Source organism: Euprymna scolopes, chromosome 8, assembly GCF_053919585.1.
Source record: "Euprymna scolopes isolate OS-2025 chromosome 8, ASM5391958v1, whole genome shotgun sequence".
Taxonomy (NCBI): Eukaryota; Metazoa; Mollusca; class Cephalopoda; order Sepiida; family Sepiolidae; genus Euprymna; species Euprymna scolopes.
Genome location: NC_136489.1, coordinates 1480466 through 1505220, shown reverse-complemented (window position 1 = coordinate 1505220; position 24755 = coordinate 1480466). Strand labels below are relative to the sequence as shown.

Below are 24755 nucleotides of genomic sequence, written 5' to 3'. Positions count from 1 at the left end.
GTATGTATATCATATATATATAGTATATATATTATATATGTATATATAGTATATATATATTATATCTATAGTATATATATATATATATTATATATATATATATATTATATCTGTAGTATATATATTTTATATCTATAGTATATTATATCTATAGTATATATATTATATATATATATCCATAGTATATATATATTATATAGTATTTTGTTTACATAAAGGTGTTAGTTGAGTCAGATCATTGGTACCGTCGGTTGTAAGGCCGATAATAAGGCCGGTTTAAGGTATCCTTATCAAACTCTCTTCAGCCAATATTCGTCGATTTTTACCCTTCAATCACTAAGGAAATCATAGAAAAATCGTTGATCTTCGCATCCACATATAGAAAGATAAGTGAGCTCGATAAGGAAACAATCATGCAAGCTAGACAGACCCATTTATGTTTTGACGATAAAACATTGGTAAAAAAATCAAACCCCGAAGACCCCTTTGACGTCGCGATGGGGGCGTATGACATTGCAGATATCTGCGATCTCGTTGGACTTTTTCTACTGGAGACCATGAAATATAAATTCCCAGATCACTTTTTTGGATTATATAGAGATGGACTTTGCCGATCGCGTGACTACAATGGATGTGCACTAGACAGGCTTAGAAAAGACCTAATTGAATTTTTTAAGGAACTAGGGTTTAAAATAATAATACAGACAAATTTAGATAGAGTAGATTTTTTAGATGCCACTCTAGATCTCGAGAAGAAAATACACAAACCCTTCCACAAACTAAATGAAAAACTTATGTATATAAATAAGGGTTCATGCCACCCACCCACAGTGTTTAAAAATATGGTAGCGAACATTAGCCAAAGGATTTCACGGCTTTCTTCGAACGCTGAAGTGTTCGAGAAATCAGCACCATATTATAATGAAGAACTGCATCAAAGTGGATTCAAAGAAAACATAAAATTTCAACAAACCCAGGATAATAGAGAAAATAAAAAACGAAAGAGGAAACGGAAGATAATCTGGTTCTTACCTCCGTTTTCATTGAACACTAAAACTAGAGTAGGGCATTTTTTTCTTAGCTTTCTAGATAAGCATTTTCCAAAAACACATAGACTACATAAATGTGAGACTAACCGTAGCCCTCGGCGCAAGAGAGTCCGTGTGTGCCTGGCGTGTGGGGTGGTGGCTGATCCTGTGGTCGGGGCAGCGGAAGAAAGAGTTTCAAGATGGCGCCTGCCTGCTTTTATTAGAGACGGAATCTCGCAGGATCGCGCGAGATCTCGCGGGGATGCAAATTAGCTAGGCCATCTTGAGGAATAAAAATCGGTCCATTGGAGGTGCGAGGCAGTCGGGTTCTGACGTTTGTGACGATTAGTACAGTGACCGTTGGGTTCCGTTTCTATTCGTGCAGTCAGCTGAGCTTTGTTAGTTACCTTCGTGCCGTGGCTGTCATTGTTTGTTGGTTTGCTGTGTGTTGCTGTGGTTCTTCAGTGAAACGCTTCGTCGCCCACGACGAGACTCCCCGTCTCCTACACAAGATACTCTTACAAGCTATTTCGGCCCCCCCACTCTGAACTTGGTTTTCTTTTCTTCAATGGCGGATAGGTTCGATCTAAAGTTGATACCGGAATTCGACGGATCCGACCCGGTACTCAGCTGGGTTGAGAAGGTCGAGTTACATTGTCAGTTATCCAGCGTGAAAAATGTCGAGCGCGTGATTCCTCCGCGGCTGACCGGCGGGGCCTTCGCTGTATATCAGCAACTCAGCGCTGAGGAGAAGTGTGACTACTCGAGTATCAAGGCGGCGTTGTACAGGGCGTTCGCCACTGACCCCGCCACTGCATGGGAGCAGTTTGAGACGAGGTCTATACGCTTGGCCGAAACTGTGGACGTGTATCTCACCGAACTTAAGAAGCTGACGGTGTTGTTCGGCAGTCTTCCCGAGAGGGCCCTAGCCTACAAATTCCTGTCAGGACTCCCCGCTGGAGCAAAGCAGCTCCTGCGAGCAACCTCTACCATGTCCTCACTACCGCTGAGTGACCTAGTGGACAGAGCCAGGACAATAATGAAGGATGACTCGACGGTGCAGGAACCGGTAGTCGCCGTCGCACAGGCCCCACCAAGTGGCGAAGGACCGTCTCAGGGACCCAGCCCGCAAGGTGATGTCATCTGCTACAGATGCAACGGGTGGGGCCACATGGCAAGAAATTGTAGAAGGCGGTCGACGGCTGTTCGCTGCTACCGCTGTAACAAGACTGGGCACATGGCCCAAGACTGTGCGGGAAACGGGGACAAGGTGCCAGTGCCGACCTCTTCCCCGAACAGAAAATAAATAAGGCGCTCCCTGTCATTCAGGTCCGAGTTAATGACACGTTATGTTCAGCCCTCCTTGATTCCGGTTGCTCCCGCACCATAGTGTGTGCGGACTTCTGTCGGGCGTGGAAAAAGAAGAACGTCAGGATAACTACCATTACTGGAAAAATACGAATGTGTTGCGGCGTGGGTGTGGTACACATTCGCACAAGAACTGGAAACTCGGCCAACGTCGAAGCGTTGGTGACACGCGAAAAGCCGCTGAGTTTCGACCTGTTGCTAGGCTACGATGCCATCAAAGCCCTGGGCGGCTGCGCATAACGCGCGCTGGCGTGGTAGAGTTTCAGGATAGGCCCCCGGTGTGCGCAGCACTAAGAGTCGACCAGCCGGACTTCAGTGCGGAATTCGACGACCAACAGAAGGCGTGGACCGCCACTTGGAGGTGGTCAGAAGACAAGGAACCGGCCAAACTACAAAACAAAGTGGCAGAGTACCGTATGCCCGACCAGATAAGGCCTGCATACGAAAGCGAGCTCCGTGAATGGATTAAGAACGGTTGGCTGATTCCATACCCCTATGACAAACTTGGACCCCCCAAGGGCCTGATACCGCTGATGGCAGTTGCCCAACCTAACAAGTCAAAGGTGAGGCCGGTAATGGACTACCGTGAGTTGAATGCGCACGTTGATGCGTTCACAGCGGACGCCGACATCTGTGGCAGCAAGCTGCGAGAGTGGCGCCGGCAGGGGTCCAATGTGTCCCTACTGGACTTGAGAAAAGCATACTTGCAGGTCCGGATCGGCGAGGCGATGTGGCCTTTCCAGACAGTGATGTTTTCCGGGAAGAGATACTGTCTTATGCGACTCGGATTTGGGCTAAACGTAGCACCCCAGATAATGAAGGCTATCGTCAATGCCGTGTTGTCACAAGAAGAATGGATCAGAAAGGGAACATCGGCGTATATTGACGATATATACGTGAACGAAGATATCGTGTCCTCTTCGCGCGTAAGATCCAAACTTGCCGAGTTTGGTCTAAACTGCAAGGACTCTGAGCGGCTTGAGGATGGTGCCCGCGTATTGGGCTTGAGCGTTCAAGAGGAGCGAGGGATCCTGAAGTGGAGGCGTGGAACCGCAGTTCCCGACGTACCCGACGTTTACACAAGACGTGCCGTGTTCTCCCTGTGCGGGAAACTTGTGGGGCACCTTCCAGTATGCGGATGGGTTCGTGCAGCGATAGGCGTCATAAAAAGGAGGGCAAATGCGGTCACCAAAGGCTGGGACGATGAGATAACCGACGAACTATTGGTTCGAATGTTAAAGGAGACCGTCGCTAGTGTGAAAAAGAATGACCCCACCACAGGGGACTGGTGCGTGCAGGGAGATGAACTGAGCGTGTGGGTGGACGCAAGTTCTCTAGCGATCGGTGTAGTTTTGGAGAAAGATGGGGCCGTAGTTGAGGATGCCTGCTGGCTGCGACCGGCGAATGATGCTGCCCATATCAACCTGGCAGAACTCGACGCTGTAATAAAGGGCATTAACCTGGCACTTCAATGGGAAGTGAAGAAACTGCGTGTGCACACTGACTCACTTTGCGTGCACCACTGGGTGTCGGACACACTCACGAGCAAGGCCAGGGCACGCACCAAGGCAGCCAGCGAAATGCTGATAAGACGGAGGCTCGAGACTGTGAAAAAACTGGTGACGGAGTACAACCTGTCCGTAGAAGTAGTGCTCGTCACCTCGGACTACAACCTCGCCGACAAGCTCACTCGGGTACCACGGAGATGGTATGAGGCTATGAAGAAAGAAGCTAAGCCATTGCCTCTGTGTGCTGCCTCCGTCGAGGAGGACGAAATCAGGAAGATACATCACGACAGTGGGCACCCCGGAGTACAACGGACCTACTACTTTGTGAAGTTGGCTAGACCATCAATACCAAAAAGCGCAGTAAGAGCAGTGGTCAGGGAGTGCCAAACGTGCCAGTCCATTGACCCCGCCCCAGCCAGATGGCGGAAAGGACAGCTGGGAGTGGACGCGACTTGGAGTCGGTTGGGTATGGATATAACCCACTACGGCAGCCAACACTTCCTCACGCTGATAGACTGCGGGCCAATGAGGTTCGCGATTTGGCGCCAATTAGCGAGGCAGGATTCCACCAGTGTCATCCACGAATTGGAATCCATATTCTACGAAAGGGGGCCGCCTGAGGAGATCCTCACGGATAACGACACGGCGTTCTGCAGCAGGGAATTTAGGCATTTTATGGACAACTGGGGGATCCGCCTTCGACACCGATGCGCGTATGTGCCGAGCGGCAACGGCATAGCGGAGCGATGCCACCGAACCGTGAAGAAGATCGCGGCCAGGAAGAAGTGTACGATCACGGAGGCGGTTTACAGATACAACACAACGCCTAAGGACACCGTGACTGGTGGCAGTGCGCCCGCTGATGCGATTCATCACTACCACGTGCACGTCAAGGACGTTGAAGTGTGTCTACCCGACCAACGAGAACCCCAGGGGACGTACAAAGTGGGAAACACCGTCTGGGTGAAGCCACCTGGCGGCCGGTGCACCAGCAGCTTTTGGAGGGGGCGGGTCACCGGCGTCATCAGTGAACAGGCCATACTAGTCGATGATACTCCGCGCCACGTAAGGGATGTCCGGCCCGCTCTAAGCGCTGACCAATCGGCAAGCAGTGGAAGTAGCGAGTCATCCGACGATGAGCGATGGATCCAACCCGTGCCCCACAAACCTGGTGACTCAACTGCGAGCAGTGGAAGGAGCGAGTCATCCGACGATGAGCGATGGATCCAACCTGTGCCCCATGGACCTGATGACTTAACTGCGAGCTCTAATGCTGATGCTGATGCTTCCGATGCCACTTCTGAGAGCTCCGATGAGGAAGTCCCGGCAATACCCCTCCGCAGGAGTGCTCGAATCAAACAGCCACGTCCGCCGTGTCACGTATGTGATCTGGAGACCAGGGGGGAGTGTGAGACTAACTGTAGCCCTCGGCGCAAGTGGGTCCGTGTGTGCCTGGCGTGTGGGGTGGTGGCTGATCCTGTGGTCGGGGCAGCGGAAGAAAGAGTTTCAAGATGGCGCCTGCCTGCTTTTATTAGAGACGGAATCTCGCAGGATCGCGCGAGATCTCGCGGGGATGCAAATTAGCTAGGCCATCTTGAGGAATAAAAATCGGTCCATTGGAGGTGCGAGGCAGTCGGGTTCTGACGTTCGTGGCGATTAGTACAGTGACCGTTGGGTTCCGTTTCTATTCGTGCAGTCAGCTGAGCTTTGTTAGTTACCTTCGCGCCGTGGCTGTCATTGTTTGTTGGTTTGCTGTGTGTTGCTGTGGTTCTTCAGTGAAACGCTTCGTCGCCCACGACGAGACTCCCCGTCTCCTACACAAGATACTCTTACAATAAACTTTTTAATAGAAATACTGTGGAAGTTAGTTACTCGACCGCTCCATCAATAAAGTCGATAATATCCAAGAGACGAATATTGGCTGAAGAGAGCTTGATAAGGATAACTTAAACGGGCCTTATTATCGGCCTTGAAACCGACGGTACCAATGATCTGTCTCAACTAACAACTTTCTGTACACAAAATATAAATACGCTCTTACAATTTGGATTTTCCTTTTAATTGAGCACTCTGCTGGAATTCTTGTGCCAAAAAAAACTAATCATATATTATACATACATATTTTTTTTAATTTTTGTTTTACACAGTGGTCACCACTTATCAAGGCCCGGAAGTAACTCAGGGATAAGGGTTATTGCAAGTACGTACATTACGTTAGTGTGGGGATTTGATGAAGTGTTTACTTAAGGGGACGGTTCTTTAGGAATTTGTTAACTTGAACACATCCAAGTTGTAGTCGGGTGGGAAGCAAGCAGACGGAACAGAGTTCCACAGGCGTGCAGTTCTAAGAAAGAAGCTTTGTTCATGGAATCCATGTTTTGATTTAGGCACAGATAAAGAATGGGGGAAATTTTTCAAAGTGGATTCGGCTAGACGGGTGTGTTTCGTGAAAGATTGGAGAGGCGGGATCAGAGAGTGGAGTTCCAACGAGCACCTTCCATGGAAATAACGATAAAACAAGGATAGGCTTGCAACGTCTCTTCTGTTGGAGAGAGGTTGCAGGGTAGAGAAAAGGGCATCCCCCACCAAGCACCGAAGTCTATTTTGTACTCTGTTAAGGCAGGACAGACTGTTTTTAGCAGCTCCTGCCAAGATATGGCAGCAGTATTCCATCCTTGGACCTACTTGGCTTTTATATAGATAGAGAATTGCATCAGTAGTGAGATATCTTCTGGAGCGGTAGAAGGATCCCACCATCTTTCCAGCGACCTTGGCAACAGACTTGATGTACGTGTTCCATTTCAGATCAGGAGTAAGGGTCAAACCCAGAAGCTTGTCAAAACACAGGGCCTCACCCAGACGAGAGCCATCCATCACAATTGATGCCTGATTGGGATCAGAGCATTGATGATGTAAGGATAGGAGTTTGGTCTTAGATGCATTAAAGGTAACCAGCCACGTCTTCCCCCACTGAACCACGCGCTCGAGATCAGAGGAGAGAGAATCAGAGAGAACTTTGTCATTTACAGCCTTTGATGTGTTGCCGTAGATGGTCGTGTCATCAGCATAGATGCCAACGAATGATTTAAGTATGTGTTTAGGGAGGTCATTGATGTAGATCAGGAAGAGAGTTGGGCCCAGGTTGACCCCTGAGGGACTCCAGCATTAATACTGCAGGCCTCTGATTTTGTCCATCGACCACTACTCTTATGAGCCTATCGGAGAGAAATGATTTAATGATTGAGAAAACATTTCCAGTTATACTGTAGCTGGAAATCTTGTGAAGTAGACCCCTATGCCATACCTTATCGAAGGCTTTTGATATGTCAAGAGCAATTGCCCTGGAAAGGAAGCCTTTGTCAAGAGATTCCCTAATCATGTGAGACATAACCGTCAGCACATCTGCAGTAGATCTTGCAGAGCGGAAACCATATTGTGTGTCACTAAGAAGGTTATTCCTGCTGAGGTGGTTGACTATTTCTCTATTTAATATGGATTCCAGCAACTTACTCATAACACACAGGAGACTTATTGGTCTGTACTGAGAGGGAGATGACTTATCACCTTAATTCTTAAATACAGGGCAAACTGTTGAGGTCTTCCAGGGAGTTGGAAAGCACTTCTCCTTAAGGCAGCGCTTAAACAGTTTCGTAATTATGGGAGCAAGTTCTGGTTGAAGCTTTTTTAACAATATAATTGGGATGCCGTCAGGGCCAGTTGCTTTACTGGAATCAAGGTTCTTAATTAGCTTGGCAACCTCATGCACGGATATTTGTATGTTACCTAGCGTGTTCTGTGTTATAGGAGGAAATATGGGGAGTTGATGGCCTTCGTCGCATAGGGGTAGAATTAGCTGCAAAGTTCTTTGCAAATAGTTTGGCCTTGTCTTACGCTGACGAGATGACCTCTGGTCCATTGATAATGGTTGGGATAGAACTCACACTTCTGTTCAGGATCCTATATGTTATTTGCCAAAACTCGTGGGAACCAAGCCGCTGATCAGCTACCTTAGATTTAACAGACTGGGCATATAGCTCTCTTGCATTTTTTATTCCTCTTTTACAGTGGTTGCTGGCAGTCCTGAAAGCAGCTTTAGTCTCAGTGCATCTATTACGTTGGTAGCTATGGAAAAAGTGATTTCTGTGCGCGATAGCAGCAGCACATTCTTGGGAGAACCACGGCTGGCTGTTGGGTTTTTGTTGGAATTTTTTAGATGGTATGAATTGGTCTATGCCTACAATTAACCATTCGGTCAGATCTGATACTATAGAGGACACATCCTTTTTAAACATGGAGTGCAGAGGTAAATCAGATATGAATGTACAGAAGCTATCCCAGTCAGCCAGTGTCACAAAGAAGGTTGTTTCTGCTGAGATTGTTGACTACTTCTCTATTTAATATGGATTCCAACAATTTGGAATGCCACACAGGAGACTTATTGGTCTGTACTGAGAGGGAGATGACTTATCACCTGAATTCTTAAATACTGGGCATATTGAGGAGTTTTTTCCAGAATTTTAGAAAGCACTTCTCCTTAAGGCAAAGCTTAAACAGTTTTGTAAGTATGGGAGAAAGTTCTGGTTGAAGCTTTTTTAACACAATATTTAGAATGCCGTCAGGGCCAGTTGCTTTATGGGAAGCAACCTTGGGGACATTACATACAGATATGTGTGTGTTAGCTAGTTTATTGTGTGTTATAGGGAGAACTACCTGGATTTGATGGCCTTCCTCGCATAGGGTAGAATTAGCTGCAAAGATTCGGCAAATAGTTTGGCCTTGTCTGATGCTGACAATATGACCTCTGGTTTATTGATGATGGTTGGGATAGAACGCACGCTTTTGTTCAGGATCCTATTTGTTATTTGACAAAACTGGTGGGAACCAAGCCGCTGATCAGTTACTTTGGATTTAACGGACTGAGCATATAGCTCTCTTGCATTTTTTATTACTCTTTTACAGTGGTTGCTCGCGTTCCTGAAATCAGCTTTAGTCTCAGTGCATCTATTATGTTGGTAGCTATGGAAAAAGTGATGTCTGTACTCGATGGCACATTCTGGGGAGAACCATGACTGGCTTTTAGGTGTTTGTTGGAATATTTGGGATGGTATGAACCGGTCTATACCTACAATTAACCATTCAGTCAGGTCTGATACTATAGAGGACACATCCTTTTTAAACATGGAATGCAGATGTAGATCAGGTATGAATGTACGGAATCTGTCCCAGTCAGCTATAGAGTATCGATATACAGTACGGTGGAGGGGTACGTCTGGGGACTTATTGCATTTCGTTTTTATCTTAACTGATACAACGGAGTGGTCGGAGGATCCTAGAGGAGAATGAACGGAACATGAACATAGCTCAGGGGAAGTTGAGAGAAAAAGGTCTAGGAGGCTTGCATATTGACCGGGTCTTTCGGTCTTCCATAGTTCATCTTTTCATTAAAACCCCGTCAGTCGCTACGAACTGAAGTTGTGCTCATTCAAACTTTCTTAATCGTGCTCATTTAAACTTACACGGGAAGATTTTAAAGACTCTTCACATCCGTTTGAAAAGAACTTTCCTTATTCAATAAAATTAATGTTTCTTAGGTTTTTTAACGTGATTAGTCTCAAGGAAATTCCAGTATTGTACATAGATCATAACGAAGTTTTATTTTAAATACTCGCTCGATATTTTCCTCCCCGTTAATAGATAATAACGCTGCTTTATTTTAGTACTTTATTGTTTCCTTCGTTCCCTTTTAATTATAAATGAAATCCATTGATTCAGCTCTTTTAATCATCAATATCACAAACTGACGTTTTCCCTTTGTAATTGCAATATATATATATATATATATATATATATATATATATATATATATATATTTCTAGTGTGTTGGTTTATATATTAAGACTATGCATTAATTGCCCATCCTTCTTCAGATTATGTTAATACTATATATATATATATATATATATATATATATATATATATATATATATAAGAGGATACGCTTTAGTGCTTTTAGATGATTTTAATCAACTATTTCAATAAAATCATTAAACGCAACTTTTTAGTCACCACGCACCTAAAGACGACTCATGGAAGCTGAAAACGTTCGTGGCTATGGCGAATTTGTTTAGACTCGAACAGAACGTCCGAACAATGAAAAGGACGGATCGCAAGAGCACAAACAGAAATTATCTCTGCTGGTCAATGAAACGCACACACGCACACACACAGTCATTATTCATTTAAAATTGTTAAAAATACACACATTTCTGGAGAGTAGAAAGTTGACTTTTGCTTTATTTTCTTCACCCTCATGACTCTCACTCTCTAATCACTCTAATTTGTCCTTCAATCTTAACATTCCATCAACGATTTTTCTGAAATTTCTGTTTTTTATGTCGGAATCTGTCTGTATAACACTTTCCATTGACCTTGAATTATTATATTTTTAGCTCCTTACATCAAATAGCTTTATACCTTGTTTGGGACGATTTCCATAAAAAATATTAAATGAACCTTACCTTCCATTAAATGTTGTAATGTGTGTTCCGCTCAATGATTTGCAGATTGTTTTCTTCATTTTGTGACTTTTAACGACCTACAAAACAATTGATACATCTATTACTCTTTATATCTCTATACAGCCAAAGCTACCTCAATATTTATGATCGTTTAGTTTCCAATATGATAATAGAAATAGCATAAATACAATAAGGTTAGGTGGTCTGCTTGAATTATTGCTGATAAAAAAATATGGAAATATTTAAGAAGGGTGTAAGCAATGTAGGATACCGGGATGGTAAATCAACGTGTTAACAAAAGGGAGGCAAACGAAGGCCATGCTATTTGTATGTATGATAAACGCCGTCTAAAACACTTACACACGCACACAGATACGTGCCTACACGCACACACACACACACACACACACACACACACACACATATATATATATTTTAATATTATATACTAGCGAGTCCCGTTTCCCGGCGTTGCCTGAGGGAATTAAAAAAATGCTAACTAAAAAAAAGTATTTTTTAATGAATATATGTTTAAAGTTAATTTATTTTTGTTTACATGTACATATAAACACCTAAAAATATAACTTATAAGCCTTATTTATGTGTTAATTCTTATTTGAGTATCGTAAATTGATAAAATTCTATTCTCTTTTATAGTCAGAAGGAACATTCAATATTTGTCAAAACATCGGTGACGTCATCATTTTGTGCATATTTTACGAAGCTGTTCATAGGCATTATTTATTAACGGATGTAACAAGAGCATAAAATATGAATAATGGAAATAAATTCTACGCTAAAGTTCTATGTTTAGAACTGAACATTTCGGAAGAATAGAATGTAAATTCATTTAAATCTTTTAAAAATCAATTATTTTTCCAACATTTTTTTCTGTATTGTTTAATGGAATATATATATATATATATATATATATATATATATATATATATATATATATATATATATATGCGTACATATATTAATGAGAAGTATTTGTTCTTTTCAAAACAATAAAATTAAATTCATCTTCACACACTGCAGGTCGCTAGTAACATCTTAAGTTAGTCAAATCATTTGCTTCTTTCTGTGCCGCTTGAGAGAGAGAGAGGGGGGAAAGAGAGAGAGAGAGATAGAGAGATAGGGGGGAGTGTTTAGTTCACATTTTCCTATGGGTTGGGGTATTATATATGTATATTAGAAAATTACAACAAAAACTTCCAAAGCATTATTAGACTTCAATGATTTTATATTTGTAATAATTATTAAGGGGAACAAGAAAGTAAATAGCAAGTCAGTGAAACCCCACCTATCTGATATGGATTCGAAAAGAAATCCTCCACTACACACATAAAAGCCAACAGTTTTTCTTATTTAATTATTGGAATTCTTTTGAGATGAGTAATTTATACATTTTATTTATTTGTGGACTATTAACCTGACGAAGACCTGACGAATAGTTGGCTGAAACGTAGTTAAACAACAACTATAAAAAAAGGTGAGGATAATAGTCCGCAAATAAATAAATAAATAAAAAGCAGTTTTTCTCTTTTAAGTTATAGTAATGGTAATAATTAATTTATATATGAAAAGTTATAGATGATTTTTTTTATATATATATATATATATATATATATATATATATATATATATATATGAACTCTCCCATCGATTTCGATGTACGAGGTTCCTCCACAACAACTAATCTCCTTATATATATATATATATATATATATATATATATATATATATTGTTTTAAGAAAAACCAAGATGTACGAGGTTCCTCCACAACAACTAAGTTGTTCTGAAATCCATACAGATGACTCGTTTATAATGGTGAAGGCTTTGTGTAGAAGCAACCACACTTTTTGGTATTACTGCTTATCTTTGTCGGTGCAAATGGCTGCCATAAGATAGAACATATAGTAGATTGCGGGTTTATTTTTATATCAGATTTCGTTCTCCTTAACAAAGACTGGGAATTCATCTCTCCTAATGAATTAATGCGTACCCAGATACCAACCTGGAAATTTCTACGACTCAATGTGGTATGCAGAGCGCCTAGCCTTACCAAATGATCACCTATCTGGTACTCAGCAGACTCATCAATGCTTACCTTTGATGATCTGGCGAGAACAGGTGTGTCAACGTGGTTGTGCAGTGTATATATATATATATATATATATTAAATAATATTATAATATTATAAATTATAATATTACATATTATATATTATAATATTACATGTTATATATTACAATACATAATATCTGTAGGAAGATGTCTCTATCACCATCTAGAAAACAAGGGAAGTAATGCAACAGTAAAATGTCTCGAGACATATGCGAGAATGCCGAATTTTTGAAGATTTAAAGTTCCAGATACCAAGTGGAAAACATGATAACTTGTAGAGATTATATAAAACAAACTCGTATTTTCATGATATCAAAATATTTGTTAATTCTTAAATAAACCACGTAATTTTTACCTGCAAGGAAACAGATACTTCTTTGATTGGAATCTGGTCTGCAACAATGTCCAATTGAACGTGTGTTTCTGTTTCAGTTCCAAAATTTCCGTTAGCAGTCCCATACACAGGAAATCGAAATTCTTTTTGCCAATCGTCCACTGTGATGGGCACATTGCAAGGAGAATCATCTTGGGGATCTATTTTGGGGCCAAAAGCGATTCTGGAAACATTTTTTCCGTCCATACACCTTTCTTGATCGGCAATTTTGGTTAAATGCCACTTAACGTGACAATACAGAGGTTTCCGAGCCAATAAACAGAAAAAATGCGAAGGGACATTAGTTTCAGCATGAATGTTAGCATCAGGCCCACCTTCGGTTACCGACAATTTTTCCTTGTTCAGAACCTAAAACAAAAGAGAAAATTGTTTGAATCGTACAGAATGTTTAAATCGCTTTTATATACGAAGACATCATGAGAGTTGAATGAAACTATATGTAGTGTTTGATTAATAGAAAGAATATAGATGCACGTTTGATATATGTAACTTTAAGCTTGAAGTAAGTAAATATATTTTCATGGCAGGTGCTTCAGTGCTTTATGCCCCCCTTTCCATACACGGCAAAAATCTAGCCTAGCTACAACCACTCTCAGCGATTCCCCTAACTCTCAATCTGGCCTAAAACTAAACGAAAATTTCATAAGCAAAGCCTTTTCTCAGAATTGCTCATCTGCGGAACACAATACCATTTTGCCAGCTGACTATAACATGTGTTTTTTATGTCCAACGTAACAAGTTCTTATTGAGCTTAAATAATTAATTTCTATCGAATTTCCTCCATCACCGATCCCGGTGTTGTCTCACTTGACACTCATTAACCCTTATCCTTGAGTGGCACCCAGGCCTTGATAAGTGGACTCTACAGTATACAAAAAACACAGATAAATAGCATTTCCAGGTTCATTCTAAGCTTCATTTTGATACAAAGATATTCAGAATTAGCAATATAGTGATGGCAATTTTCATAACTTGAGAAGTACATTGCTGCTGCAACATAATTCGATATATACATGGAAATGTAGGAAATACACGCTTGAATCTGGTATAAATGTGTGCGAGTTGTTAGATAGCTCATACAATCTTTTCACTGCCTTTTTAAAACAATAGCAGGATGGGATAAAAGAAAAATGCCGGAAATTATTCTCTAGAGTAGATAAACTTAGGACTTTATTTAAGTAGTATACTTAATATATACTATTACTGCAAGCTTGCCTGTATTGAAAATACTTTCTTCTTGCTGGCGAATCATACTATCTTATATAGTTAGCCTTATGTTCAAGTACATTCGAAATATAATACAGTGCAAAGAAACAGTCAATCATGAAAACGAACCTCCTAAATTAAAACCTTGAATAATTATTTAAACTCTAATGTAAATTAATATTAAGCTGACTTTACTAATTGATAATAATTAATTATTGGATTTTAATTAATTATAAGATGAAACTTTAATGATGCAAACTAGGTAGATAACGACAAACTTCCACACATTAATATGGGAGGGGAGATTATCACCAAAAGTGTCCTGAATTATTAACTTCGCACCGGACTTACTACTTAGATATAAATAAGTCACTTGTACCCATTCCCCTTCCTCCCCCCTTTTTTTTTTAAATGGAGAGTAGATAATACAGTGGATGTGTTATCGGCAGCTCCAGTAACTCTCGCTTCTCCTATTTTGTCATTCAGTCCTCATTCAATGAGCGATTTTTCTGACAAAGGGTGAAGAAAAAGCTGCTTAAAGGTCGGTACTACTTGGTGACCAGTAGTCTGAGATGTCGGAAATTTTTCTGTCTCTGTCTGTCCTTGTGGCCATGTTACTAGTAAGGGTGCTGGAGGTAAACGTTTTGTCTGGGCTGACGTTATCCGCCTGATAGACAGGGACCCGAACCTTGGATTAACCACTAAGGAGGCTGTCCTATCAGCAGGCGCAAAGTACTGGGACTGCTGTATTGCCATTTGGTGAGTGGATCTGGACCATGCAGTAGTCTCTGGTGGGGCCTCTCGATGCCATACTAGTGGGTAATTGTTACGGCTTTACCTTTTCGTGTGCTACAAATAAAAAAATTTTCCTGTCTTTTTCTCTCTTACTTTCCCTCTCTGTACTGCTCTAACCAAGTATGCCGACCTATTCCACAAATCCCAAAACCTCAACATGAAATATCTCCAGAATAAAAACTCGATTAAACCTAGAACCCCATCTTCCAATGTAGACCCCTACTACCAGGTCTCCTTCTCCAATATCAGGTGTCTACGTTTCAACCTTCCAGAGGTGGTTGAAACCCAATTACAGGAGACGAAACCGGACATATAATTTCTAAGTGAAACTGGAATAGGGCCGACCACTTCCCTAGATGAGTTCATAATTAATGGATACTCCAATTTAACAGCTAAATCTGACACCCAAGATCGCCATGGGCATGGAATATGTGCCTACATTAAGGATGGCTTCCCATGTGGCAGGGATATCTCTAGAGAAGATCCTAATTTACCCAATATGTGCTTCAAGGTTGCACTTGCTAACACCACTGCATTTATATTTGCCCTCTATAGGCCCCACAACAGCGGAGTTACTATCTTTAAGAGCATATCTGAGAAAATAGACCACATACTGTCTTCACATCCCTCGGCTAACATCCACATTTGTGGTGACTTCAACGTCCATAACGTGGAATGGCTGACCCATTCAAATAAGACAGATGATGAGGGGAGGTTTTGTCATGATTTTGCCATTGCTTATGAACTCACTCAGATTGTTCGCGAACCCACCCGTGTGCCCGATACACACAATCAATATGCAAGCCTCTTAGACCTTTTTCTCTCAACTTCCCCTGAGCTATGTTCATGTACCGTTCATTCTCCTCTAGCATCCTCCGACCACTCCGTCGTATCAGTTAAGATAAAAACGAAATGTAAGAAGACCCCAGACGTACCCCTCCACCGTAGTGTATACCGATATTCTATGGCTGACTGGGATAGCTTCCGTACATTCATATCTGATTTACCTCTGCACTCCATATTATAAAAGGAAGTGTCCTCTATAGTATCATATCTGACCGAATGGTTAATTGTAGGCATAGACCAATTCATACCATCTAAAAAATTCCAACAAAAACCTAACAGCCAGCCATGGTTCTCCCCAGAATGTGCTGCTGCTATCGCGCACAGAAATCACTTTTTCCATAGCTACCAGCATAATAGATGCACTGAGACTAAAGCTGCTTTCAGGTCTGCCAGCAACCACTGTAAAAGAGTAAAAAAGAATGCAAGAGAGCTATATGCCCAGTCTGTTAAATCCAAAGTAGCTGATCAGCGGCTTGGATCCCACGAGTTTTGGCAAATAACAAATAGGATCCTGAACAGAAGTGTGCGTTCTATCCCAACCATTATCAATGGACCAGAGGTCATCTCATCACCGTCAGACAAGCCAAACTATTTGCAAAGAACTTTGCAGCTAATTCTACCCTATGCGACGAAGGCCATCAACTCCCCATATTTCCTCCTATAACACAGAACAAGCTAGGTAACATACAAATATCCGTGCATGAGGTCGCCAAGCTAATAAAAAACCTAGATTCCAGTAAAGCAACTGGCCCTGATGGCATCCCAATTATAGTGTTAAAAAAGCTTCAACCAGAACTTGCTCCCATACTTACGAAACTATTTAAGCGCTGCCTTAAGGAGAAGTGCTTTCCAACCCCCTGGAAGACCTCATCAGTTTGCCATGTATGTAAGAATTCAGGTGATAAGTCCTCTCCCTCTCAGTACAGACCAATAAGTCTCCTCTGTGTTATGAGTAAGTTGCTGGAATCCATATTAAATAGAGAAATAGTCAACCACCTCAGCAGGAATAACCTTCTTAGTGACACACAATATGGTTTCCGCTCTGCAAGATCTACCGCAGATGTGCTGACGGTTATATCCCACAGGATTAGTGAATCTCTTGACAAAGGCTTCCTTTCTAGGGCAATTGCTCTTGACATATTAAAGGCCTTCGATAAGGTATGGCATAAGGGTCTACTTCACAAGATTTCCAGCTACGGTATAACTGGAAATGTTTTCTCAATCATTAAATCATTTCTCTCCGATAGGCTCATAAGAGTAGTGGTAGATGGACAAAAATCGGAGGCCTGCAATATAAATGCTGGAGTCCCTCAGGGATCAATTCTGGGCCCAACTCTCTTCCTGATCTACATCAATGACCTCCCTAAACACATACTTAAATCATTCGTTGACATCTATGCTGATGACACGACCATCTACGGCAACACATCAAAGGCTGTAAATGACAAAGTCTGATTCTCTCTCCTCTGATCTCGAGCGCGTGGTTCAGTGGGGGAAGATGTGGCTGGTTACCTTTAATGCATCTAAAACCAAACTCCTATCCTTACATCATCAACGCTCTGATCCCCAGCTGGCATCAATTGTGATGGATGGCTCTCGTCTGGGAGAGGCCCCGTGTTTTGACAAGCTTCTGGGTTTGACCTTTACTCCTGATCTGAAATGGAACACGTACATCAAGTCTGTTGCCAAGGTCGCTGGAAAGATGGTGGGATCCTTCTACCGCTCCAGAAGATATCTCACTACTGATACAATTCTCTATCTATATAAAAGCCAAGTACGTCCAAGGATGGAATACTGTTGCCATATCTGGACAGGAGCTGCCAAAAACAGCCTATCCTGCTTTGACAGAGTACAAAATAGACTTCGTGGTTTAGTGGGGGATGCCCTTTTCTCCATCCTGCAACCCCTCTCCCACAGAAGAGACGTTGCGAGCCTATCCTTGTTTTATCGTTATTTTCATGGCAGGTGCTCGTTGGAACTCCAATCCCTGGTCCCCCCTCGCCAATCTTTCACGAAAAACACCCGTCTAGCTGAATCCACTGTGAAAAATTTCTCCCACTCTATATCTGTGCCTAAATCAAAACGCGGATTCCATGAACAAAGCTTCTTTCTTAGAACTGCACGCCTGTGGAACTCTGTTCCGTCTGCCTGCTTCCCTCCGGACTACAACTTGGATGTGTTCAAGTCCAATGTTAACAAATTCCTAATGAACCGCCCCCTTAAGTAAACACTTCATCAAATCTCCACACTAACGTAATGTACTTGCAATAACCCTTATCCCTGAGTGGCTTCCGGGCCTTGATAAGTGGTGATCACTGTGTAAAAAAGAAAAAAAAAATGGACCGTACTGTATAATATTTGTGTGCAGGCCAAAAACTTAAGCGATAAAAACAATATATACGAAAAATCTCTTTAATTCGAATTCGAAATTATTGGTTTGCTTAAAAATTCAAATAAAAGTTTATTTATGTATTGTCAATTTCCACGTCAGAGAATTTGTTCTGTTAAACCTGTGACGTCAATGTATATGATAATAAAATTATTCTTAATCAGTTCTCTCTTTTTACTACTCTTACAGTTAAAACTTACAAAAGCATAATAGATCCTCTAAAAAAGTTGTACCTCGGATAAGATCGAGTTTCTACATTGGTCATAGAATAAACAAATGTGAATTTAACGATTATACTAATAAACTGGCACTCCTATCCGGTAGTCTGATGAGGTAAGTAGGTGGACGCCAAGCAATGTTAAAATAGGTTGTCACAAATATGATTCATAGAGGCCAACGGCTATCCATATTGATGATAAATAGAAAGCTGATCTTGATCTCTTTTTGGTAGGCTCATAACTCTGGCTTCCTTCTATTTTGTCTTTACATTTCATGACCGATATTTCTGGCAATGAGGGAAGAATTGTTGCTTTTTTCAGTTGACTGTAATTTTTAGTGGGTGGCGTGAAAATTTGCTTTTCTCTCATATGATTCATTATTATTCAACTGTCAATTTAATCATCTCATTAGCCCGTTTCCCTGAGTCACTTTTGTCTTGAAAGGTGTTGACTTATTATGAAAAAAAAGCTATTATTTAGCAATGTGGTATAAAGGTGTTAATAAACAAGATACAATAAAAATAATAAATGTAAAACTTACTCGTATTTCAGGTTTGAATGGTCCGGCTTTTACTGTGTAACTCGTAGTCTCTGTGCAATTATGCTTATAACATGCTTGCAATGAACATCGAAACTGCAAGCACAAAAATAAAAATTCAGGATTTATATCAAAACTAGCAGGGATAACCTGTGTTGTCCGGGTACATGAATAAACATAGCAGAGTTAAATGTGTATAACATATTTCTTTTAAAAAAATATTCCCCTCTCGTGGGCTCTCCCTACCCCCCTCTCTCTCTCTCCGCCCATCTTTTCACTTCCGTGTGCACTTGTTTGTTTTTGACAACTAGTTCAATACAATCAAAAGAAAGGAAAAAGAAACAAAAAGAAACAAAAAACGACAAAAAATAAGAAACAGAAAAAAAAAAAAACATTAGCAGAAGATGCCGAAATGTTTAATTTAGTTTCACTGTGTTTTAGTACAATTACCCCTAAATATGAAAAAAAGTATTTTCCTGATGGCGATGTGCTTATTTATACTGTTCAATCTCATAGCTGACATTCTGTGCCACCAAAAGGCACATAAAATATTCTTCCCTCTACTCATTTTTTTATGCTGGGCAAGACTATTTTAAATGTTGTTGAGACAAGTCGACTGACAAATTGCAGTGGAAACTAACAAAATGACAATAACATTTACAAATGGCTTGCCAACTCCACACGAATAGCAAATCCCACCTGATTATTGGTGACTTCGATAATCATAATACGATGTGAGGTTACGATCACACCAATAGAGATGGGAAGCACGTTGAAGAATGGGGTTTATCCCATAACCTAGCCATACTGAACAAAAGCAAGGATAAACCATCTTCTCAGCACACACTGGAAGAAGGGTTATTAACCGACTTCACATTTAATAGTCCATCACCTTACAGATACTAAACTTCTGACCGACCAACAATATGGATTTAGGCAAGCCCGTTCCACGGCAGATATCCTAACTGTAAACTCTGAACGTGTATACCATTCACTTGACAAAGCAGGGAGGGTAAAGCGGTAGCTCTAGATATATCTAAGGCTTTTAACAGGGTATGGCATGAAGGTCTTCTCAGGAAAATCAGATCATACGGTATCACTGGAGGAATACTTAACATAATTAAATCCTTCTTAGATAAGAAAAAAATCCAGGTTGTCATCGATAGTCGTACATCTAAACAATATGATATAAATGCAGGAGTGCCTCAGAGGTCTATCCTTGGACCTCTATTGTTCCTAATATTCATAAATGACCTCCCTGACAAAATTGTCTGTGAGATGGGTATATATGCTGATGACACAACGCTCTATAACAGGCACGACAGGAAAACAAATGAACACATATCTAAAGAAATGGCAGAAACATTAGAGGATGACCTCCAATCTGTAGTGGAATGGGGACAAAAATTGATGGTCACATTCAATGCTGCCAAGACTAAACTTGTTTCCTTCAATAACTTCTCTACCACTAATAGCAATGGCCAAAGACTTTATCTGACAGTACATCTTTTAAAATCCTCGGCCTAACATTCACAGGAAACATGACTTGGAACAATTACATTGAGAGCATTGTGAGGACCGCTGCAAAAAAGGTAGGTTCTTTCTACCGTGCTAGAAAGCTACTAATGCCCGAAAGTATCCTGTACCTCTATAAGGCCACCTTTCGCTCATGTATGGAGAATTGTTATCATATTTGGGCTGGTGTATCTGCTACTAGTCTCTTACTCTTAGACAAGATTCAAAAGAGAGTCGCAAACCTAATAGGTCCTGAACTGTCATCTAAGTTTCAGCCTCTGTCCCATCGACGAAATGTAGCATCCCTTTGCCTGTTCTACAAGTACTTTAACAGTGAATGCTCTGACGAACTGCAAGCACTTGTACCCTCTCGGCATAAATACCCTCAACAAACCCGACTAGCAGCAAAATCCCATCCCTTCACAGTTGAGATCCCTAGATGTAAGAGAGCCTTTTACTCCAGTAGTTTCTTCCCCAGAACCGCTAGACTTTGGAATACCCTTCTGGGTTTCTGCTTCCCCAACTGTACTGACATGCAGAAGTTCAAGTGTAATATGAATCGACACCTTGCTGCCCAACTCCCCACATAGTACACCTGTAGCTTATGTCCCTGATAGTAGCCCCTACATCAAAGTGGCAATGTGCCTTGCTTGGGGTGAAAATGTAATTAAAAAAAAATACTTCAGAATTCAGGCAAAATTTTAAGAAATCAATCAATACCAAAGTCCCAGTATCGTCCCATCATAGTTGAGCTGCATCCAGTTGTCACCTCCAAACCTAAGTCTTGATTCAACTATCATAATGCTAAATGGAAAAAGCTTCGCACTAAATCTAACCTATAACATCGTCACTATCCCGCCTGTCTACAGTGTATATGAATCTTTTCAATCCACTGTATGGCAGTGTGCGAAGAATAACATTCCAAGAGTAAACTATGTTCCTGGTCTTGATCACTCCAGTAAGATGATCTATGAGCAATATATGCAACTTACTACTGTGATCCCTTCTGTGCGCACGTGTTTGACCCCAGCAGATTATTGTTGAGCTCACTAAGTGACGCTAGTTAAAAAACGTTGGAGAGAAGTCGTCAGTAACATGATTCATAACAGCAAGGCGGCCTAAAAGACAGTAAATAAACTCAATGCTGTTTACCAATCCCAGCAAAGAATGGCCGAGGTAAACCCTAACCAAGTTGCCAATCAACTGTTGTTGAATAACTTTTTATGAAAATTAGCGAAATGGTTATAAACATTCCAATAATCCGGATCTTCAAATCTCTTCAAAAAATTGTCGATTTTATGTAGAGATTGAAGGAAAATGGCATGCCAATATTATGGAACGTCTACAGGTTCATCTATGCAAACGACATGTGCGTTGCACCCAATCTTTAAAATCATTGGAAGTTGATTGATGCATAAGCTCATGCGACGACAAATGTATCTCAAGGTAGAACTAAGGTATGTTAATTCCCCCTAGCCTAAAGGATACTCAACCTCTCCTGTGGAGGGAAAATCTTGAAAAACACCCCTACCCAACTTATCTCTGTGTGACACTCGTCAGAACCCATATCGAGAAGCTCCGCAAGAAGCTAGTGACGTTTAATAACCTGCTCACGACTAGCTTCAAATTCAACGATGACAAAAGCATGTGTGTATAATTTTTTTACACACTTCAACAAGTGAAAATACAACAGTCATAGTGTTACATGGTTATCTAAAACCTCTCGTTTCCAGAGGGTGCCTTGACTCTAACAGAGAATCGGTTTGATCTCCTCTGCCTCTCTGATCTGACTCCGTTCTCTGGCTTCTCCTACTGACTGATTCTGATTCTGACTTCTCTAACAAACTTCATAACTCATGACGTCACTGCATGACCAAGCACGTGCATATGAAACACATGGCATGACATGCCTCCGTGTTTAAGCATGCATTGTTATTCACATGTTTCTTACAAAGCCTACCCTCTAACCTAATTTTCCGGCCCTGTTCGTGGGGCATTAGAATACGCCGACTGCCCCCTGCAGAGGGTAAAAGTCCCTCAATGGGGGTCCTGGATATGACCTTAAACTATATCCAGTGGTGAGGCCCCAGATTGTGGGCTTTGGGGAGTGTGAAGCCACCCTTTAATTACCATTGCTCCCAGGTCCACTCTGGCCCGGAGTGGTAGTACCTGTTAGGGTCCCAACTATGTGTTAAATAGAAACCGACGGGAAAACAATAAGTATATTCTATTAAAAAAAATTTTCTTCAAAATCTTTGGATTCGGCATTAAATAACCCGGAAAGGGTTGATATGCCGTAAAACAAAAACAACCTACCAACCTAACCTAATTTTCGTAACCCACTTTACAAATAACATTTTCCATTGTCCGTTTTTAAATTTCTTATTTTAATTTTCATTTTTATAACAGAAACAAAATTCATCATTATATTCCTTTTTCAATAAACAGATATCTAACTATTTTGTGTGAGCTAAACAATGGCAATTCCACATTCCTTATTTTCAATAACATTCTGTATTTATTTTAACTTATGATTGGAATTCTCAATTCCAAGTCTAGCTTCGCAAGTTCGAATCCTTGACTATCCTATTTCATATTTACATTTAACTAATTCCCTATTTTTTTTTTACTTACATGAAAAGAGGATAACCCCTATCATGTAACAATAGAAGGTCAGACAGAAGACCTGAGGTTATGCCCATCAGTTTGTCCAGCATAAAGTTGACATTTTTTTAAATAATACTCGTTTTTTGTAAGTTCCTTATTTACTTGCACACGTACAAGAACAAAGTTAGGCAAAAGGTCATTTTTAAATGTGGGATGCAACAATATTTTTAATATGCAGTTTTATAGACATAAAGCGTAAGTGGGTGAAATTTGAGTAGTTGATCATTCTTTGTCTGTTTGACTTCAGCATCCTACTCTTAGCATCATTGGAGTCACCACACTATCACATTTGCTGTAGGGGACATCTTACTGAAAATATCCCAAAGTGTTTAAAAATGTAAATTTTATTCATATACAAAACCATTGAAAGTTGTGAGTGTGACAACAAAAACAAACAAATAAATAAACGGTTTGTAAGGCTCTCACAACGCTTTCTAAATAATATACAGCGACTACAGGAGCGAAAGCAAACAAGCTGATTTCTATGTGGGAGTGGCAGAAAATGAGGAAGAAATGGGGTCTGGGAGTGGATAATATCTTTCTTAGATGAAATTAATTCCGGTTGACGAAAGTAGAAAAAAAAGTAGGGGAGCTGCCATCTTAGCGAAGCTTTGTACTTCGATTTGAATCCAAAGATCGTTTTCAGAAGTCTTTCTTCAACTTTAGGTATAATTGTAGAAAAACAAACATTTTCGTTGCTTTCAGAAAACTGAATCCACTTGCAACAATATTAAATACGAATTTCATAAATTTTCTTGCTTTTTATTCAAAATGGCGAGATATGCGTTCAGCAATAATTCCCTTCACTGATTATATAACCTTCACAATTGCAACTCATGCATTGCTTTAAATGTTCTTTCGAGCGTCGTTGATTTTAATGTAACATCTTTTCGGTTATAAGTAAATAAACAAGGCGTGGTTTGAGGTGAGCTGGTGCGCATAATTACCGACCTTTATCACTATTAGATGAACCGTTAATGTCGCTTTCGTCGTGGAGGGTGGAACAGGCTTTGCCCATTATATATTATGCTATTGCTTCACAATTTAATTCGCATTCACTACTTCAAATCATTGAAACGGAACGAAGCAAGAAAGAAAAGAAGAAAAAGCTAATCGATATTTACATGTCCGTCCATTTTCCAAGTTGACTTTTCTTATCAATTAATTGTGTCATTATTTTAAAATTAGCAGACTTGTCATAATTACTGCTGGTTGAAGGATCCGAATGCAGTCAGAAAGTAAACCAGAGAAAGAGAGAGAGAGAAAGAGAGAGAGGAGGGGAGTAGAGAGAGAGGAATTAATCCTTTTCCAGGAATAACATTCCTCTATAATACACGCCTAATTTTTTTTTTTATTTAATCTTCACCCCAAACCAGGCAAATGCCACTTTGAAGTAGGGGCTACTATCGGGGACAATTTGCGGGCGCATTATGAAAGGAGATGAGTAGAAAGATGTTTGCTCACATTACATATCATTATGCATATCAGTACAGTTGAGAAAGCAGTATCCCGGAAGGGAGTTCCAAAGACTTGCAGTTCTGGGGAAGAAATTATTGAAGTAAAAGGATTTCTTACACCTAGGGATCTCTACTGCAAAGGGGTGGGACTTAGTTGCTTGTCGGGTTTGTCAGGGG

General features: G+C 40.8%; 1 protein-coding gene across 1 annotated transcript in view; it reads right to left on the bottom strand.

The window, feature by feature from the left end:
- LOC145284083 (uncharacterized) overlaps positions 1-24755 on the bottom strand; it is a 361761-nt gene that overhangs the window by 270518 nt on the left and 66488 nt on the right. The window contains exons 6-8 of the mRNA XM_080133150.1: positions 18943-19035; positions 12909-13295; positions 10423-10499 (exon numbers count right to left, since the gene is read on the bottom strand). Coding sequence (XP_079989276.1) covers positions 10423-10499; positions 12909-13295; positions 18943-19035 — 557 coding nt within the window. The remainder of the gene's footprint in view (positions 1-10422; positions 10500-12908; positions 13296-18942; positions 19036-24755) is intronic.